This window comes from Leptosomus discolor, chromosome Z (assembly GCF_034619465.1).
Source record: "Leptosomus discolor isolate bLepDis1 chromosome Z, bLepDis1.hap2, whole genome shotgun sequence".
NCBI classification, from domain to species: Eukaryota; Metazoa; Chordata; class Aves; order Leptosomiformes; family Leptosomidae; genus Leptosomus; species Leptosomus discolor.
In genome coordinates, this window is record NC_141419.1 from 49,212,130 (window position 1) to 49,232,732 (window position 20,603).

Genomic DNA, 20,603 nt, shown 5'->3' on the forward strand with positions numbered 1-20,603 from the left:
GATTCTGAGTCTCAAGGATGTCCCATTTTCAATGACAGATTAAAGGACCAATTAAAGGTTTGTTCAATGCTACCAGCAGTCATGACAGCAGAAGCCATTTTGTCCTTGTCTGCTGTCTCTGCATTTGTCTTTTGAAGATTTCCTGTTTAACAACTGCCCCAGAGATGCAGAGTTTGAGAGCACTACCCCCAACACTAGTGGTGTCCAGGATCCCTAGGACTGCTTATCACAACACCTGTGGTTGCTTGGATAAGGGCACTGGTACGTTTCCACAGGACAGTTGATCAGTATAAGATAATTCGCTCCCATAGCTCCAAAAGAGATAGCTTATTCCCAAAAATTGCTAAGCCATTTACTGCAGTATATCTCTGCTGACAAAGAGAAATCCACTGTGTCCTTGGCTGAGGCCCCAGAATTTGCAAGGCTCTTCTGTGTGACAAATCAGCCTGACTGCTTGTGCCCTATGAGAGATTTTTAGTCTGGTTTAGGTACCATGGACATGTGTTGAGAGAATTTGCTCCGGGAATGGACACGTATCTAAGAAACACGTGTCACCCAATGGTCCAGACTTGCCAGCAGCTAGTAAGTGCAGTAGACACAGGAAGGGTGGGAATAATCAAATTGTCAGAAATTCCTACACTTTTTCAGTTGGGAGAGGGCTTCAACCAAAGTATACATGAAGAAATCCAGATTGCTTTGACCAACAAAAAGTTTTTTGCAGATCTCTGTTCTGGAGTAGGAAGATGTGTATCAATAGGCTGAAAGATGCAAGGACTGCTCTCCCTTGCAGGAATCAGGTCTTCGGGTTTTGTTCCTCTTAATCAGGAGACCTTGCATACCATGAAGGTATGGTGCACCACATTGGCTATATCTCTACAACTAAATCAAATGTCTGGCACCTTTGTGTGACTCTCAGGTGAAATGTTGATATGTAGCATCCATATCCATACTGTTGAAAAGTCTTACTCTCCAGAAGAAGATGCTTGCCTCTATAATGCCTGACTCTTCTAATTCTTCAACGGTGTCCGGAAATTGTTTGGGAGTGTTCTGGGCTGAGACTATGCGAAGCACAAAGTTGATATGAGGTGATCAAAGTCAAATGCCTGGGAACATTCCCTGGCACTGCTGAGTTCACTAATATAGCCACTTTGTCTCTTGATTTGGTTTCATTGTTCTCGAACCAGTCTATTATCCTTGTGTCCCCTCAGACTAAATTATTCCCCAGAAGAACATTTCAGTGGAGATCAGAATAACACAGATCGTCACTCTAGCCTGCAGTTCTTGGAGGACATTTCTTTGGATAGTCATTCCCATAAGCAACATGGCTGCAGCGTGCCCCAAAAAAAGCTTTTGGACTGACATATGCCTTGCTAATCCTCATCTGATACATGCCTTTGAATGTATGCGTGTGATTGGAAGGTCTGCTGAGCTCATTCTCTGTGCTGATCATCTGGGTCCACTGAGATACAGCAGCTTGAAGTCCACCCCCCCTATTAGCCATCATTACACTCAAGTGATAAAGATGTTTTTTTTTTTTTTAAATCAGGTGCTGATCTTAGGAGAAGCATTGCTGCCATGACTTTACAATGGCAGCCTTCATCCTCCCTGACATGCCCTACCCAGTCACCTGGAAGGGAATGCGTGTGGACTTCAAAGGATACAGGGCTGCTCTGTAATCTGACGCTAACTGTGGTTCCTCCAGATACACCATCCACCCAGATTCAGTGGCCTGTGTTTCTCTGAAAACCATCATCCTACTCTTGTGATGGACACCCTTTGTTTTCTAGGTTGCCTGGTCCTTTTTGCATTTGTCTGTGACAAGCAAAAAGGCATTTATTAGTCAGCAATGCTTGTGACTTGCTGAAAGGGATCGCATTGTTGTCCCCAAGAGCTGTGTTGAATACATTAGCCTAATAAATAACATTTTGAGCAGCATTTTGTTTCTAAAATACAGATAACATAATTCACCTAGTGTAGTTTTTATTTTTAAATTACTACTTTTATGCTAGTCTGCAGAGGAAAATAAAGAAAAGGAGGTAGAGTCTGTGTTTCATATGTTAAGTTAAGGGGTAAGCCACAGTGATCTGTAGTAATCTAATTATTTTAATCTACATGTGAACTCATGAAGAGATTGGAGATTTTTCAGGAGAGCCCAGCAGGCAAGTATTTCCTATTTTAGCACTTAAATAAGTGGAATTAAAAATAAGTGAAGTTGGAGGACACAGAACACTCCTGAAATCCTGCCTTTTGAGATTGTACAAGGGAAACTTGGGCTTTTTTGAAAATCTGTCTCTTATGTCCTGTGCTGTTGAAGTAGGAGAACTGAAGCTTTGCTATAATCCAACTGTGTTTTGGTATATATCTAAGTTTCTCTCTAAATAGGGCCCCCTGTAAAGACAACAAGTGTGCAAGAATTGCTGAGATGAAACTTTGCTGATCATTCCCTTGTTCATGCTTGGTTTTCACTGCTTTTTAAGAGATGAAGAAGAGAAAAAAAAGTCTCACTCGGATGGTACAGATGAAAAGGATAATGGGAGCCAGACGAAGGCTGTTAGTCGAATTGGAAACTCAAATAACCCATTCCTGGACATCCCTCATGACCCCAATGCTGCTGTTTATAAAACTGGATTTCTGGCTCGGAAAATCCATGCGGATATGGATGGAAAGAAAAGTGAGTATCCTTCACTCTTGATGTCTCATTTTCTTTTTATTTCTGCACAATGCCACTTAAAATGAGCCCATGTGCTTCTAAAGGCAAATAGTGCTGCTTCATTAGAGGAAACTGCAGCAATAATAAACAACACAGCAATTGGATTATCCACTCTCACTATTAGGCCAGGATTTACAATGTTCAGTCCCATTTGCAACAGCTCTAACGTATGAGCGTAATGAGTAATGGGATACAGCAAAGCAATGTGAGTCTTTTGTCCTAGAATAAAGTGAATCTTATGGTTTACAGAAGAGAAGACAATTTCAAGTGAATTACGGTAGCTGTTTCATAGTAGTTTGGTAATTCTTCTTTTCCTTATGTGACACCAGATTGTTTCAAATCTCCCCTTCACTCTGTGTCTGTCTTTAAAGAAAGGCTGTTCTTTATCTCTATTCGGAAGATGCTGTAAGCGTTCCCTTCCCTAATTTCCTAGCCTTGGGTTACATACCCAATGCAGTTCAGCAGCTTTTGGTAATAGACAGATTTATGCCATCTATCCCCCTTTTTTGTAACAATTTAGCTGTTTCTTTTACTTTAATTGTCCTCTTTCCTTCTTGTCCCACTTCTGTTTGTGGTGTACTAATTATTGAAGGCCTCTGATTTACCTATGTGTGTTTTGTTGTTTGGATATCTTCATTTGTTTGTTTTCTATTGGTCTTGGAAACAGCAGAGGCTAGTCAGAGCATCTGTATTTTCCCCGATCGTTGATGATCACTTAGTTGTGGTTCATGCTGTTTGGCTGAATCCTGAAGGCAAAGTCTGACTTTGTGATGGCATTCTAGTAACTGCAACTCTCTCCTAGCTCAGCTAAGCTCTTTGGTGTTTGCATGTTCTGCTAGTATATTTTAGAAGGTATAATTGGACGTTGATGTTTTCAAGCTGGAGGCTGACAGCTACTCAACTAAATCCAAACAGAGGTGTCAAAATCAAACCGACTTCATTCTTTGCAATGGCTGGATGCTCTGAATAGGTTCCTCTTTTTATTAAATTTCTGTTTATTTAACTTTATGTAATTGTATATAGTTGCATTTATTAAATTATTTCTTTAATTATAAATAATCAGAATTGCCCATTATTCAGCGCAGTGGATGCTGGCATTTTGTGGATAATGCTTTTGTGAATAATGTAATTAGGGCCTTGTTTTCAGACAAGTTCCTGTATATCTTAGAAATCTGTCTCTCATTGTCATGCGCCTCTTGAAAAAGTTACATTCTGACTTTCCAGTTGCAAATAAAATGAAATTATTTTTTTTAAAGTTAGTTAGACCTTTTCATATTTCATTTCCTAATGGAGTTACTGCAGGGCAGATAGAAGCTTGTGCGGTATTGCTGATTAAGTGATGCGCTAGCATGCTGTATGTATTTTCTCAGGAATGGCATACTGAGGGCTGAAGCACTTAGGCAGTCTAGAGGAGAAGGATATAACAGGGGCCGATGGCTCGAAGCTGAACAAATGCCAGTTAGAAATAAGGCCTATCATGTGAGATGAGAATGATTAAACTTAGGAGCAGGGAACTAATAACCTCTTCACCATCACTTACTGTTTTCAAATCAGAATGGGATGCCTTTCTGAGGATGATGCTTTGGTTGTGCACAGGTTATTAATTTTAGTAGAGAGGCAAGCTGATGCTGGTCAGTGGTGTGTGCTTGGTGGAGAGTAAGCTTAGATGCAGGCTTCTAGTCTCTGGCACTGTGACGGTACAGCCTATGCCTTCTCTCTACTGCAGCAGAATTTCAAACTGGAGCTTTAATGCTGAATCCCCTCCCCCGCTCTGCTCCCCCACCGCCTTTTCTTTTTTTTCCTCCCCGGTGCTTGTTTCTCGGAATTTGTGGGCTGGATATGTTGTTTCTGTTATGTTCTTCAGCCTTCAACTGACTTTAGATTTCTTGAGGGATAATTTTTTTTTTTTTTTTTTTTTTTTTTCCTCCTTAGTTTAGCTCCCTTCTCCTTTCTCTTCTTTGGCTTCTCCTGCAGTGGTAGGAAGAGGGGAAGGGACCAAGAAGCCATCTGACCACTCAGTGCCAACTCAGGTGTGCAGCAGGGGCAAGGGGGAAGGGTGCTCTTAAGAGGCACTGCTTTCTGAGCAGTGTCCTGTTGGTCCTGAGCAGTGCCTTCCAGCTTTCTGTGGCATGGAGAAAGGGTGTTTCCTTCTGAAAACTGCCACAACACAGAGCTCAGACCTCACTGTGTAGGGGCAGCATCTGCCTACCTGCAAGAGCACAAAAACTGGATCTCTCTGGCCTGCTTTCTGCATTGCTGCTGTTCACTTTTGACCCAGTCCAGAGCTGTCGTCAGGGTTGTTTTATTACTCTCTCACACAGCAGGTATGTGCGGGCGCTGTGCTGAGTTGCATTGTCCTTTGAAAAGGAGAGTACAAAGGAGGTTTAACACAGGACTAATGTAGCTCCTCTATTGCCTAGACAAAGTATAAAAATGGATCCAAGTTAAATGGGTTTTCATTTGTTTTCTTTGCAGCTCCCCGGGGAAAGCGAGGCTGGAAAACCTTTTATGCTGTGCTGAAGGGAACGGTCCTGTACTTGCAGAAGGTAGGGGAAATCACTGTCTTTTGGAAACTAATTAAAGAGGGATAAAGCAGCAGGCATCCTCTCCGCTCTCACAGCCCACCTCTGCTTTCCCTCTAACACCCAGTGTAGCTGCTCTCTCTGCCCCCCACCCTGTTTACACACGCATTCAGGCCTGAAACATTTTATTAAAACCCTTCCCCTTTTCACGCTTTCAAGTTCAGTTCTATTGTCCCCGTCCACCTGTGCACCCTATCAATTCAAGTTTATACCATCGCTGTCACTCATGGCTGAAAAAATAGTCAGCTTCACCAGCAAAGACAGCATCATCTCTCTGTGTTTTGCATGCATTCCTCTAGGCTGCTTTTAACGTTGCATTTCATACATATGACTTCCTCTCCTGTAAGGCTGTCTTCCTTTCCCATCTGTTCATAATATACTTTTCTGCAATGCCTGCAAGACTAGCTGCAAAAAAAAATAAACAACAGCTAGGCTTTGGTAGGAATCTGCAGCTTCTGCTCCACAGCAAAACGGAAAGATAAAAGGATACTTTTTTTAGTACAGTTTTAACTATACTGTTGGAACATGAAATGCAACATAGGAGTGAGAACTGTCAAAATCAAATAAATGGTAGCAGCCAAGTAGATTGTTAAGGCTTTTTGCCCCCCAGTGTAGGTGAAATATTCATGAAATAGGCGGTGTTTGTCCAGACTGCCCTGTATTGTAGAATTATGCTCCTTTGAAATGATTTTTACATTTCCATTATGTTTGGCAACTATCCAGAGCGCAAGTTCAAGTGATACTGCTCTTTTCTCCTCCCTTGTGGCTTTCTGAAGTTGTTGGTTTCATTGGAGCCAACCTGGATAGTCTCTGAGAAGAGAGTGATTTGGATCAAATTTTTATAGCATGAGGTTTACAAGGTGAATGCTCTGGGTGCAGTACCTTTTTGAGAGGGCTGAAATCCTGAAATAGACAAAACAATCTGCAGTCAGGATGGAAGATTTGGGCTGAAAGTTGGATATAACATGCTCAAAGCCAGTGCAAGAGCCTAGAACCAAGTCTGCTGAATTGCAGCTGAGACTTCCCTCTGGTCCTCTTGCTGGCAGCAGGTTCAGATTTTACTAAAGTGGTCTTCATAGCAGGTTTGTACTTGCCCTTTCCTGGGTGAAACAGAATCACCTGCTTTGATTTCTGAAATAAGTGATCTCTAGTGTTCACTTGAAAAGGCTGTGTTGTTCCCTGAGAAGTAAGAAGGCTCTGTCCATAACACATTAGTTAATTTCTTATTTGATCTTTAAGAGGGGTTTAATAAGCTTTCAAGGGGACGAAATTGAGATGCTGTCTATTTTAGAGTCTTAATTAAATACTTTTATGAGTATCATTGGCATATTAGTTTAAAACGCTTTCTGTTTGACAAAATATAGAGATGCTGATATAGCATGCAAATTTTCTACAGAATGCTTGCTCTGCCCACTCTCACCCTCCATCCTTTGGAGAGCAAGAGAGTAATTTCACATCTGACTGCATCTTTGCAGGATGAAATGCATTGCTGGAGGAGTTGTTCTTATTTGTTTCTTATTTGTCTGTGTTGCATTTGTCACAGCATTTGAATTCAGTGATTACAGGGTGGTTGCTCTGCAAAGCTGCACTCTCCCACTTGGTCCTGAAGACACTTGCACTGAAGCCATCTTAGTGTAGCACAGTGACAAGCAAGGCCTTTATTTCAGTGCCCTAAAAGGCTGACAGAGGGGCCTGATGGGAAGTGACTTCTTCCCAGAGCGGTGGGACTTCTGTGAGCCTCCCCAGGGTGCCTCCAGCCCCTGCTCAGCCACAGTGTCTCATGCTGCAGCTGTGCAACAACTTCTGATTCCCCTTCATTTCTGGAAGGTCCAGCAGGGGTTTGCTTCAGCCCTGAAATAAACTTTAGTCTGTTAAGGGTGTGGTGTCACAGAAGTTGAGGTTGCCTGAATTTTAAAATACACAGCTAGACCAAGCTGTTGTAATAAAAGTTGCTGGTTGTTGTTCCCTTTTGCAATATACCAGGAGACTGAAATTATCCTAATTTCAGAAAGTTCAGGAACATTTTGGAACAGCTTGATTTGCCTTTAGGTATGCATAGCTCTGGCAGTAGTCATGGGCGAAGGATTTCCTTGCCTCTGTTTGCCTTATTTCCTGATTATGGAGTGCTACAGAGGAGGGTGCATTCACATATGTACACACACATTTCCCCTCTTTCTCTCATTATCTGTGTAGCTATATGTCTGTGGAGGTAACATCTGTGATGATGGTTTCATTGCACTGAGTGCTATTCAAGCAGGGGAGAGAGAAATCTCACTGTTCTATGTGCTGTATACACACAGACACATGTACAAACCTCTGCACTATTGCATTCTGTGTTTATCTGTAACTCAGCTGTTCCCTCAAGACACTACTGTAATATAAATACTGTTTGTAGCAGCTGTGATTTCCCCTAGCGGGCAGTGTGATCCCAATTCTGTTGCGATTCTGTTTGCATACCAGTCCAGTTCTCCTTGTTTTGCTGTCAAAGGCTGTATGTGAGACTGGTTTGTAAATGGTGGTCTCCTGAGATTTACTGAGGAGTTTATCTGGGCAGTCTTGTCTCTGTGCCCACATTTTATTTTATTTTTTTCCACTGGAACTGCTCCAGTGCTAATTCTTCTGCTGCATATTGTTTTATTTTTAAATGAATGATTTAAGAGAGATGGTTTCTGAATTGGTGAGCACAGAGGCCACCGGAGGGGCTTGGTGGAAGCATTCACAAATAGCCAACTAAACATGCCGGAACAGTATTATATAAAAAGAGGTTTGACATGTTGGCCCTGTCTTTGGGCATCCTCAGGCCAAGGTTAATTTCCTGCCCTCTGTTCATAGCAAGAGGAAATTGCAAAGTAGGAGCCTGACAGAATGTCTGTTCGCTAGACTGACATGGAATGTGATACGCATACGGAAGAGAGGTTTATAAGGAGAGGACATAAGGATGACCTTGCTTCCTTGCTAGAAATTGCTTCTGGACAAGCAGTGCAGAACATGGTGTTTTGTTCGGCCTCTTCTGTGAGGTTGCAACACCTTTGCTTTTTGATGTTGCACTTTATAGTCTTTCAGGTATTTTTTATGTAACTTTTCTCAAATGTGCTTCCTCTATTAAAATATATTTAAAAAAAAAAAAAAAAAAAAGAGAAATGCCAGAATGATGTAAAGTGTTTGGTGATGAGACTTTCTGAAAGAATTTTGCAGCTGTCATGCAACTGAGCAGAGATATCCACCCACAGTACCTTGACTGATAAAAAGCCAAATAACATTCTCTGGTCTATCAAAAATGGGTTTAGAAACATGCAGACTCCAGGTCAGCAGGATGTGGGAAAGTCATTCTTGAGGAGTCTGAGAAAGATTAATTCAGCATGTTGTCATGTTGTGTGCAGCACTCACATCAGCCTTCCTTCAGTTGGTAGAAAGGTCACAGTTCCTTTCTGGCTCCTTATATATTTCTTGCCACTATCTTGATCTAACTTTAGTGAGCTGCCTTCCATGTCAGCTCAACCTCCATGCTGACACCAGCACATCAGAGCACGTGCTGTCCTTGATGGCATAGGAGATACGGATGTTCCTGCTCCCCTAGCATTCCCTGCCAGTTGAAAAGAGTTGGAGGCCTTAGAAGAGGAATTTTGACAGCACATTCACGTCCTTCCAGCTTTCTTTGAGGCTGGCCAGCTATGTGGAGACGTTTCTCATATGCTGATCAGTGCCTTTGGAGAAGCTGGCAGAGCCCCAGCTGTCAAGGTAAATTGCAGCCATCAGATCCAGTGGGATTAGCAAGGATTGTTCTGAATGCTCTCAGTTCGTAAGGAGGGGTTCTCAGCTGGGACTGCTTCTGAGACTGCCCAAATATGGAGTTCTTCTGAAACAGGTTTAGACAACAGAGCAGGTTGTGGATGTTGGATGCATCTCATGGAGGAAGCTGGGAGGCAACAGGCAAGGCGATAGCTGACACTGGCTCTAGGCAGTAACTTGAGAAAAGCCAGAATATCATTTTTCTGAGGCCTGTCTAAGCTCATTTCCTGACCCTGAAGTTTTCCCTGTCTCCCTGGACAGTGGAGCCAGTCATTTCCCCAAAAACTGCCATCAAATAAATCAGCTTTTGAACCTGTGAAGGAAAGAGCTTGATGTGGGGGCTTGCTTCCTCCATCTCCAAGATGGGGCTGGGCCACACGTTGGACAACCTCCTCCAGTTCTTGTCCTTTGGCTAGGGACTTTCCCAAATCTTCCTTGAAGAAGGTTTAGAGAGTGCCTTAAGCACTGTAGGCAAAGTCCACCATGATATGGAGATCCCTCCAAAGCTTGCTGGGACTCAAGCTATGAGAGAGGAAGGACATTGGCTTCGCTCACTGCCAGACCTTGAAAACCCCTTATGACACAGATGTTTAGGTTGAAGGCTACCCTTTGGTCATCTGTGCAGCAGTGCTCTGCCTTTCTGCTAGGCCTGCTAGATCTTTGGTAGGTTGTGCCCTTGTCTGGCCCCAAGTGGAGGTGGTGCTGCAACAGTATTGCTGGTTAGCTGCATCTCCTTGGGTGAAGTGTTTGAGCAGAAGCCTGCACTAGCTGGACCTCTGTGAGGAAGGATGAGAGGTGGCAGAGGAACAGAATGCTTTGTCCTCCCTTCTGGGAGGTGGTCACCACAGCTGGTGACTCCCTATCCATTAAAATTCATCCTGGAGAGCCCCAACCAAACCCAGCCTGACTGAGAGCACAGATGCCTTCAACAGTGCTGTAGTTGCCTCTGACTGCAGCCCTGGTCTTTGTGCTGCCAGATAAGCCCTGTAAGCAATTTGTGAATGTTAACTAGCTTTTCTCTGGGTGTTTAAGCTAGTGCTGTCCCTGCACATGCTCTGGGTCCTGCACTCAATTGCCTGCTAAACCTCATCTCTTAACTCTTGTGTTCAAGTGGAGGGATCAATAGTTCTCACGCCTGCAGGGAATTATTCCTGTTTTGCAGCCATCACACTCTCTCCCTTGGTGGGTGTTTCAGATGAGACTGATTTGTGTGATGTACTAAGGAGTAGAAATGGAGTCAGTTGCAGACTGCTTTGGCCTCTGCTTCAGAAACTTTGCGTATGCACCATTGCTGGCAAATGACTTTCTCTTGAAAAAGCTCCTGGCTTTCCCAAGCAATTTATAGTATTTGGGGCTTTAAACTGAACTTGTGGCTGTACTGTGGTTGTGCCCTCATCCAGCTTCTGTCACTCAGGAGATCAAATATTGCTCCCAGGCTGATGCTTGCAACATAGAGGAGTTTGACTCCCAACCTTTATCATTTGGTGTTAGGAGTGGTACTGTTGTGTTGGAAACCTGGATGATGCTGTGCTTGCCATTTGCAGACGCTGAGCAGAGAGATTTAGAGGAAGTTGCTATATATGCTTTGCGGGGACTGATGAGGAAGCTTCTTCATTCTGTGAGGGCCTGCCTAGAAGGCCATAGAAAGGTAGTTATTTGAGGAAAAAAAAAAAAAAATCGAGCAGTGGAGGCTGAGAACCCAAGCGGGAACCAGCAGCTGAGAAGTGGAGGTGGGGAGCTGGCCACGAAGGATTCCTGAAATGAATACATATAGTCCACAGCTGTTATGATAGTCAGATACTTCCTGTTTACAACCTTCCTGTCAAGCAGGTAGTGGAACTACTTCTCTCCCTTTCTCAAAAACAGAGAAAGAGAGAGAAAGATGTTAAAGATAGTGGAAAATACAGGTGCTTAAGTCAGGTTGCATTCAGTTCGTATACTTTAATACAATTCATGACTATGGAACAAGGTTTTTCCCTAGGTTAAGGAAAAAGGAGAAATAAGATGACATTTTTCCCTTGTTAACTCCTGCAGGATGAATATAAGCCAGAAAAGGCTTTGTCGGAGGAAGATCTGAAGAATGCAGTTAGCGTGCATCATGCGCTTGCATCCAAGGCAACAGACTATGAGAAGAAACCAAATGTCCTCAAGCTTAAAACAGCAGATTGGAGGGTCCTGCTTTTCCAAGCCCAGTAAGTGCTCTCTTCTGATTTGTGCTGATTGTTGAGGAAATAAAGCAGTACTGAAGCAGGGGTAAATGCATGCCTGGACAGGTAAAAACAGAGGCTTAAGGGATTCAGGCTGTTTATTTGGTCAGAAATAGGATTAAGTTGTGATTTGATTAGAGTGCTCAAGTAGTTCATGAGAAAGAAACACCAAGTTTTGAGAGGCTTTCTAATCTGGCTGAGAGAGGCATAACAAGATGCAGCAGCTGGAAGCTGAAGCCACAGGAAATTCAATTTGGAAACAAGGCACAAACTTTTAACAGTCAGGGTGATTTATCATTGAAACATATGACCAAAGGCAGTCTTGGATTGTCTGTCTCCTGATGTCATCAGGTCCTAGCCAGATGTCTTTCTAGAAGATACACTTTGGTCAGAAACAAAGTTACTACTTAATACAAGAATAATTTGATTAAGTTCTTCAGGCTGTGATATCCAGACAGAACAGGTGACCTGCCTTTTGCCTCTGACATTAAAAACCTGTTGATCAGTCTTGTGTATGAGCCCTTTTATACTGAGATCCATGTGAAACTTCATGGAGATCTGTGGTGTCCAGCGCAGCTGAGACCTTAGGACATGTGTCTGAATCAGGGCATTGGTTGGCTCTGTTGCCTGTGTCATATGGATTGGATTAGGAAAAGACGCATGCTAGGGTGAGTTATGGACCTAATCACAAGCCAGCCTGTGACTGAGGTACCTGACACTAACCTCTTGCAAAGATAGACTAGAAGACTGAGCAGACTTTAAAACTTGTCCAGTTCTGGTTATTCTTCCTTTTAAAATGCCATTGAAAGGGTGGAAAAGAGGTAGAGGAGACTGAGTCAACAGCTGCTTAACATGTATTTCTTCCCCAGGAGCCAAGAAGAAATGCTGACCTGGATCAACAAGATTAACTGTGTGGCTGCTGTCTTCTCTGCACCTCCATTTCCAGCGGCAATTGGCTCTCAGAAGAAGTTCAGCCGCCCGCTCCTGCCAGCCACCACAACGAAGCTATCTCAGGTGAGCTGCTTTTTTATAGAGGGTAGGGGATGGCCGTTTCTCTGGCTGGCTGGAGACTGGATGGTGGTACTTAGTGTTGGTTTGTGGCTGTTGCCACTAGCAGTCCTAGGAGAAGGGGGCTTGCACAGTAAATCTCTTGCTTGTTTCCTGATGCAAGATTTGAAGTGGGGGGAGTGAAGGAGAAGACCTGAATATAATTGTTTTATATTTTTGAAGAAAAGAAAACATCACCAGTGTTCATAGTATCAGATACAGAACTTTCATCCTGTGGTTATGGCTCTGCAGAGGACACTTCAAATACTGACTGGTGTTTTTTTGAATCTGAGTATTTATTGCCACTTGTTTTAGAAGAAATGGACATACTTCTAGTCTTTGGCTTATTGGGGTGATAAAAGGTGAAAGCTGATGCATCAGGCAAGCATCAATTATATTTCTCCCACAATACTTTCCCAGACTCCAACCCTTTTCAGCTCATGGATTTCCTGTTTAATGTGTACTTGTAAACTGTCTCTTACATTAATGTCTTTGATCTCCCCTTGTGCTCAAATAAGCTTTTCCTTCCACAACATCCTGTAGCAGGGAGTTTCACTGCTCTACTACTTCTTGCATAAAACCCACCTACTTCTGCTTGTTTCAGACTGGCTGTGTCTGGTGCTTGTGCCCATAGCTATGTGTACTTTGGGAGCTGTGATGCATGCCCTCCTGCACTGGCAAGAACACAATATTGATTGCATTGATCAGGTTGACAGAGTGACAGAGGTGATAGATCCCAATCCTATGTGTATACTTTACGAATATACACCTATAGCTTTTAAAGTCATCTGCTCATGCTGGATTGCTTCTTAAATGCCTTTTTTTTGCCATCTTCATAGCTTAGCAACACTCCATAGAAACCACTGTCTCATAATCTGCATTTCTTTAAGGGAGTGGGATTTTAATGTCACCCCTGCTTTTTCCCTCTCTGCGGCAGTAGCCTTTTCCTTACAGTGTGGTGACCAACTTCTCGTCTTCTCTTCTGGGTTAAAGTTTAAAACATGTCTCATACAGAATAATACTAACTTGTCTCATCCTTGTGGTTTTACCTTTTGTTCATGCATACTTTTTAAAAATACTGTATAGGGCTTTGATAACTTACCCCCAGACACCAAAAAAAGCTTTTTTGTTCATCATTGTTCTGCATGATTCTTCCGTTTAGCACGTTATTTCCTTGTCTCATTGTTTCCATTTAATCTGGAAAGGAAAAAAATAGAACACAGCCCTGTGGTTTGTGTTTCAAAGAAGGGGAGACACGAAAAGTGGAGTAAGATAAGCTGTTTTAGCTAAAAGCAGAAGAATGTTAAGTGCTCAAAGCAGATAAATTCAAAGACAAGCAGAAACATGTCTGCTTTTATCTGTCAGTGTGGAAAAGCTGCCAGCAGGCTGCTTCTCCTTTGGCAGGAAAAAAAAAATAGAAAAAAAAATTGTCAAATCCCTGTGGTTGCTGTTTAGGATTTTGTGGGCTGAATCATGATGGACAGTACTACTTCAAAGGGCCTGTTCCTGATCAGGCAGAAGTTGGGAAGCAGTAAGAACCTAACATGGGTGAGGAAGAGTGCTTGGACCTGTTGTGCAAGAACGTTGTACCAAGTTTGCTTTCAAAAGCATATAAATGTCTGATCTTGGTTAGTGCAACCAAAGAGGGATGTGACAAAACTATAAAGGAACAACCAGTCTAGAAAAGACCTACTAGGGTGGTGGGGTTTTTTCCTTTTTTTTTTTTTTTTTTTCTGAGAATGTGCATGCACACACAAAATCTCGAAAGGGCTGCTGCCCTAGAAATTACAAATTCCAAATTAATAGCTGCTTGGAGACCTCCTGTCATCAGGCTGTAGAACTCACTGCAACAGGATGTCGCTGAGACCAGGGATTCAGCACAATGTAGAGAGTGACTAGGCACTAGGGGAGCGCAAGCAGATCCAGGGCAGTTACTAACAGCAACAAGAATTTTTATCAGCCAATAGCAAGTGGTTTAAGCCCTACCATGTATAGGTGGAGGCAAATTACCCCACGTTTCTTTATTCAGTTCTCTTGCAAAAGACTTGAAACACAAGATTAGCTGGGGCTCAGCTATCATCCTCTGTAGAAGTTTTCCATCTTTCTGCCCTTTTCTGCAGCTCCAGCTCAGTGAGCTGAGAGGCTCAGTCCCTAGTGTGACTCACAAGCATGTCTGAGCTAGGCTTGAAGCTGCAAGCTGCACAGCCACACCACTGTGGGACAACTACCGGCAGCTGTCCCCCCCGTGAGGCTAGTACATACACGGGAGATGAGCTGTGTACTACCTGCTGTTATGACTCTGGCTAAGTCACTGAGCTCTGCATGATCGTGTCTGTATTTTGGACTTACTTAATTCAAACATAATTTCAGATCCAAGCCTAGAAATGGCCAGAAGGCCATGCTGCAGGAGCTGGAAACCTTCTGAGCTGAGGGAAGGTTAGCTGACAGATGGGCTGGAGGAAGTGAGTGGGCCTGGAATTATGATAAAGGAAATTGCCTAGAAAGGGGAGTAGCAGCTCCTCGCTTTCTCCAACTGCATAGTGGAATAAAAGCTGGTAGCAGCTTAGCAAAATGAGATACCTTTTGGGGACTAGACAGCCCTTCCTCTTCTGAATGCATTGTGTTGTTCTGAGCAAATGGAAACTGCAGACCAGAGAGCATTTGGTAGCGCAGAAATGGAAGGAAGAGCCGTGACTCCATGTCCTTTCTGTCCTGGAAGGAACTACTTTTCCACTGCAAAGACCTCAGGCAGGGTCTTTGCCTGTCTCATTCTGCCCTTGGTCTGGCTGCATACACAACAGCCTTAATTAATTTGCGAAAAAATGTATTCGAGCAGGACTGTCGTGTTGTCAGTAGTGCTCTGCAGCAAACTGCTTCTGTTGCTTTCAGCAAGGCGAGGGATGACAGGTTTGCTCTCCTTCCCAGTGACATCTGCTAGCTGCTGAGTTTTTCTGCAAACTTGGCCACTTTGCTTGGGTGCCTTTGAGAGAGCTGTTGGGAACAGAGTTGTGGGATAACAGACATTATCAATCTAACTAAAAATAGTTAAAGGAAAGAAGGAGAGAAAGAAAAAGAAACTCCTTGGTATTATTGTACAAGGATCTCTCTATTTTGCTTTGCTTATGGAATATTTTAGATTCTGTCACTTAAGTGCCTGATGTGTTTCTGAAGGATGAACAGCTGAAGTCCCATGAAGCTAAGCTGAAGCAGATCTCCACTGAGCTTGCTGAGCATCGCTCCTATCCTCCTGACAAGAAGCTCAAAGGCAAGGAAGTAGATGATTACAAACTGAAGGACCACTATCTGGAGTTTGAGGTATGTATGGGAGACATTATTACTTTTACTTTTTTGGGTGTAGATGGAGCAGCTGGTCTTATACTTGGGGTGAAGTCCTAAAGTTCTGCATTTTTCACCTTACCTCACCAAGGAGTATGTTCTTGTTAGACAGGTGTCACAGCAATCCCAGAAGCTGGAATGTGGCTCCTCTTTCTGATAAAGACTTCCTATGGCCTTAACCATGAATTTAGCTCCCCGTCTGTGAAATGGAGGGTAAAAATGTGACCCTCTGTCCTTGCCTGATGTATCTATTTGAAGAGATGATAAGGTCTTCAGGCAGGAACTGACTCATGTTGTAAGACCATGAGTTGACTAGTGGTTGCCACCTCAGTCTTTATGGAATGACTGCATTCTGCAGTAATGCAGATCATGTTAATTGTCTTCCTTTGGGACATTCTGAAGAAACTGCTCTTCTAAAATTATTGTCATAGGCATGCCTCATCAGAGCCATTTGTGTTGTGTACCAGTGAGCCAGATGTCAGGATGAGCAGGAAAAGGGTAGAATTAAAGATCACAGGATTGAGTGATGCAACTTAGGCAGCTGCGTTAGGAGATCATTCTGAGTTCCTGAACAGCAATTTTTATCCATCATGGTGTCTGCCATGTTGTAGGGCAATGTGGGAGGGGTTTGGCAACACAGCAGGTGCCTGGTATTTTTGATGGCTGCACCTTTGAGCTTTTTCCCCTGGAACTGCGAGTCAGTGTTGTCTGGGGTCTGAAAGGATCCTACTCTAGATAGGCACTGCCTGGCAAGGAAAACCCGTGTTCTGAAGAAGAGAAGGAAGAGATAAGACAAAAGTGAGAGGGACCACCAGAGAAGATGCTGGAGGCAGCACAAGCCTCCAGAACTGAAGTAAGCCTCCTGTCATGTGTTATATGAGTTTCTGTTGGAGGAACTCTTTTTGCTCCTGGGCTTGACTGGGTGTGTACTTTCGCTTTTGCAGAAGCTTGTAACCTCTGTGTTGGGTTTGGCTTTGCTGTAGTTCTGGGCTGCATTGCGTACAGTGAGCTTGAGATGTTTTGATACTGTTCTGTATAGGGAACACAGTTGGCCAGTTTATTCTTTCACATTCCACGTACCTGAAATGAACTGATGAACAATCAAATGAGGAATTGGTGGACAGGGCTGGCAAGCAAAGGATATGCAGTGAGATGAACAGGAGAGACTACAAAATCAGTAAAATAGGGCTGAAGTGAGGTGATGGGGTAGCTCACCTGTCTGGAGTGCTGCCACAAATGGATACAGGCTTTTTAGAAAGGACAGACAGGAATGGTAAGGAGGAGGAGTCACCCTTTATGTGAGTGAGTAGCAGGCACACATGGAACTTTGTCTAAGGAAGGGTGATGAGCCAGCTGAGAGAAAGATTGATGGAGGAGATTGTTGGGGTTTCTGTTTTCTGTCAATTTTATCATGATGGTCTTTAGAGAAATACTCCTCAGGTACCTCAGTACAAAGCAGAACCAGTACAGCCCAGGAAACAAAAGATGTCTTCTTCCCTAGTGAGAGCTTTGAACAGCAATTGAACTGCAGTTCAGGTATGTGATCCTCACTGCAGGAGTGCCTGTCTAGGCAGGCAAGTGGTGGCCCCAAGTCCAATTGTGTGCGCTATTCAAGGTGCTGGTGTGCAATGCTGTGTTACTTTCACACTGGGCAGAGATTTTGCAGGCCGTGTTGAACTATCAATAGGCAGTAAAAAAAAAAAAGAAAAGGTGAACTGTATGAAAATCTTGAATGGAAACTTTCTCCTGGTTTTGGGGTTTCCTCACTTGCCCTTCAGAACAAAGCCCTGTTAGGGTCAGACAGGAGCTGGTGACAGACCTTGCTGCATGGGGTCAGAGCAAAAGGGCAAGAGGCAGGTGTGGCAGTATTTTGTACTAGGCTCTTTCAGGCTGAGACTGCAGACCAGACTTTGCATCTGTGTACAAAGGGCCATGCTGATATATCTCTAGAAGCACACTTAAAGGGCCTGTGAGTCCCAAAGGAAGCAGCATAGTCCCATTAGGAAGGAAGAAGCCAATTTCCTTTTCTGTAGGCCCTTCTAATTCTTTTTTTGTTAATCCACTGGCATCCCTTCATTCTGGTTCCTGATGAAAGAGAAGTGAGATGGTGTTTACTTCTGAGGCGAGGTGAACTAGGAGGTGGCTGGTCCTTTTTCAGGGCTGCAGCCAGGAGTGTTTCTTCTTGCTGGTGTCTTTGCTTGTAGACACCAAGGAAGGAATATTTCTCTTTGTTTGCTGTCTGAGGAGGTACTGCTCCAAATGATGGTTGCTCATTGCACCAAATTTATGGTTTGAGAGAGATCTTTTGAGTGCTGTCAGGTGAGAGGTGAAGTCAGAAATTTGATGGGTGGCTACCTCATCTCCTCTTTATTATGTGCATTCAGTCTTCAGAGATAATGTTGCAGAAGCTTTTGAATGGTTTTAACATACGTATTTTTACTTTCTTGACAGAATTTTCCAGATTATTTTCTTTAAAGAAAAAATTTCCACCAGGTTTAATACCTTTCTTCAAATGTCAGATCACTAAAAGAGCAACTTTGTTGCAGTTGAAATCAAAATAGAAACTTCCAAACACATTGCTTAATTGCAAAAGAAATCGTGGGCCTATAAAGTCCAGGTAAAAATGGCCATTGGCAGACATGCAGGGCAGAAACTGGTCCTGGATTTCCATTCTGATTCCTGGGTTTAGTGAACCTGGCTGGTGTTTGCTGGACCAACAAAAGTAGTCCATACGGCAGTAAAGTCCCTCTTTCCCTTGATGAATATTATACTGATCCCAGGCTTAGAGCACTGGCTTGCCTTCTTTTTTGCAGAGGTGTCCCATTTGCTGCTGTGTGATGAATCATTTATCAGCCCAGTGCATCATCATCAGGGTTCTGCTTGCTGTTTCTCCATTTCCTTTTTTATTGAATGACACATCTTACCTGCTTCATGTGTTTGTCTCTCTCATTGTGAAGCTTGAGCTCCAGATGTGGAATTGATCAGAATGCCTTATTATTTAATTTTTAGGTGGATTCTTTTATGACCCTGCTCTATGAGGTTTTGTTTATTTAAAGAACTCTTTGGAAACCCAGTCACGTTCTCTCCTTTGTGTTTTTCTTTACATTCCACATTTCAAAGCAGTTACCAAGCTTTTTGACTTCCTGCCCTCAAATAAGTGTTACCAGAACTTCACTGTTGTATTATAAATTGGAAGAAATTTTCCTAAACACTTTTTCCTCTGCCAAGAACATAATAGTTTGGTAGCTGTTTTGCCACTTTGAAATACAAATTAACAATGAGGACAGATGTTTACATCCTCCTTCCCTGGCCCCTGACTGAGGTCACCTTAATTACAATGCTTGCACCATGTCTTTAGTAGATAGGTCAGGGACAGGTTATTAAACAAATCCTGGGAGGTGGGTTCCTCTGTTCTCAGGACCTCCTGCTCCAGCTTCTGTTTTTTAGGCCTTGCAGGGATCTTCTGTTAATGTACCCTCATTTTCTTGGTTGCAGAGATGTTCTGTGCAGAAAGAGCATTGTGGCACATAGAGTGAAATCTTCCTGTTGGAAAGGGAAAGTTATGCTCCAGACAAGGAACAGAACAAGTGGGCGTGGGGCACAGTAAAGTAAACCTTTTCCAGTTGAAAACTACAAGTATCTGGACAGAGAACAGCCTTCATCATTCACCATGAGTGGCCTTGTCAGAGGAACGCACTGTCCTGCTGTCATAGCCCTCTCGTGTACTCCTTTTTGTTAAGGTCTGACGTTGCAGAGCATCCTTGCACAGGCTCAGTGGTGGCCAAGCTAGTACAGTCTGAGCTTAGCAGTACCCCACTTTGGTTTCTCCCCCATCGGCTGAAACAAGGAAAGCAGGACCTGCTGGTGGGAGTGGAGGGTTGCATGGGAGAGCTGTAGCCAACCAGAGTAGGATTTTTGTTGTCCCTTAGTTTGCTGCACTTTATCTCCATGGCTGCGTGGGGCACATAACGTCTTAATATGTCTGAGCACAGAATATGACTCAGCATGGCTAAGGTCAGCAAGCTCTCACTTGGTGTTGTTACTTGGAAATCACTATGCGCTCCAAGTAGCTGGGAACCACTGTTCAGCAGAACACTGGGATTTGTGTGCATGCAGACACGAGTGCCTCTAATTGCACAGCACCCCAGGCTCAGCCTGCCTGAAAGTCTTTTCATACAGTGCAATTTACATTAGCCACCATTGTTCATGTCCACATCAAGTACTGTTGTTGGCATCCATATTAGGCTCCTGGCTTTCAAGGCCGGCAGAAACCATTAGGTTACCCAGCCAGTCTCTCAGGTGCTTCTGTAGAATTTCTTCCAGACTGATTCAGGCCTTTCTTTTCATTTCCCAGAAAAATCGCTATGAGATTTATGTTGGCCTCCTGAAGGAAGGGGTGAAGGAGCTGCTGAGCGGAGGAGAGAATGATGCACCAGGACTGAAGAAATCACACTCGAGTCCCTCATTGAATCAGGAGTCTCCAGTTAGCGCCAAGGTGAAACGTAATGTCTCTGAGAGGAAGGACTACAGGCCAGAAACACCCAGCATTAAGCAGAAGGTCACTTAAGGTGGAAATGACAACTAGGGGAACAGCCATGCAGCAAAGTACCGGTGGTCAAAATTTTTTCATTTAATAACCTGTCATTCACAAAAAATAAGTGCATCTGCCTGAATGGGGTGTTAGTGACATTTTCTATTGTATATTTTGCTGTTTCTGTGCAGATTGTGGGAGATGTCTTTGCTCCTGCTTTGCTTTGCTTTGTTAATTTATCATTTAGCAATTGAAGCATCGGGACTTTTGTGTTGTTTTGTTTCTAAAGGAGCTGGGGGAGGGGTAGAGCGATGTGACATATATTCTGTCTCTTCCCCATTTATCTCCTCCCATCGGCATGTGGCTTTCATTTCTTAAGTCACTTGTCACTTTATTTATGT

General features: G+C 43.4%; 1 protein-coding gene across 3 annotated transcripts in view; it reads left to right on the plus strand.

Moving 5' to 3' along the window:
- Positions 1-20,238, plus strand: part of LOC104353807 (PH and SEC7 domain-containing protein 3) — an 88,471-nt gene extending 68,233 nt beyond the window's left edge. For all 3 annotated transcript variants that reach the window (XM_086480542.1, XM_086480543.1, XM_086480544.1), the window contains 6 exons: positions 2,478-2,671; positions 5,186-5,256; positions 11,116-11,273; positions 12,158-12,302; positions 15,507-15,650; positions 20,026-20,238. In XM_086480542.1, coding sequence (XP_086336668.1) covers positions 2,478-2,671; positions 5,186-5,256; positions 11,116-11,273; positions 12,158-12,302; positions 15,507-15,650; positions 20,026-20,238 — 925 coding nt within the window. The remainder of the gene's footprint in view (positions 1-2,477; positions 2,672-5,185; positions 5,257-11,115; positions 11,274-12,157; positions 12,303-15,506; positions 15,651-20,025) is intronic.
- Positions 20,239-20,603: the final 365 nt, after the last annotated feature.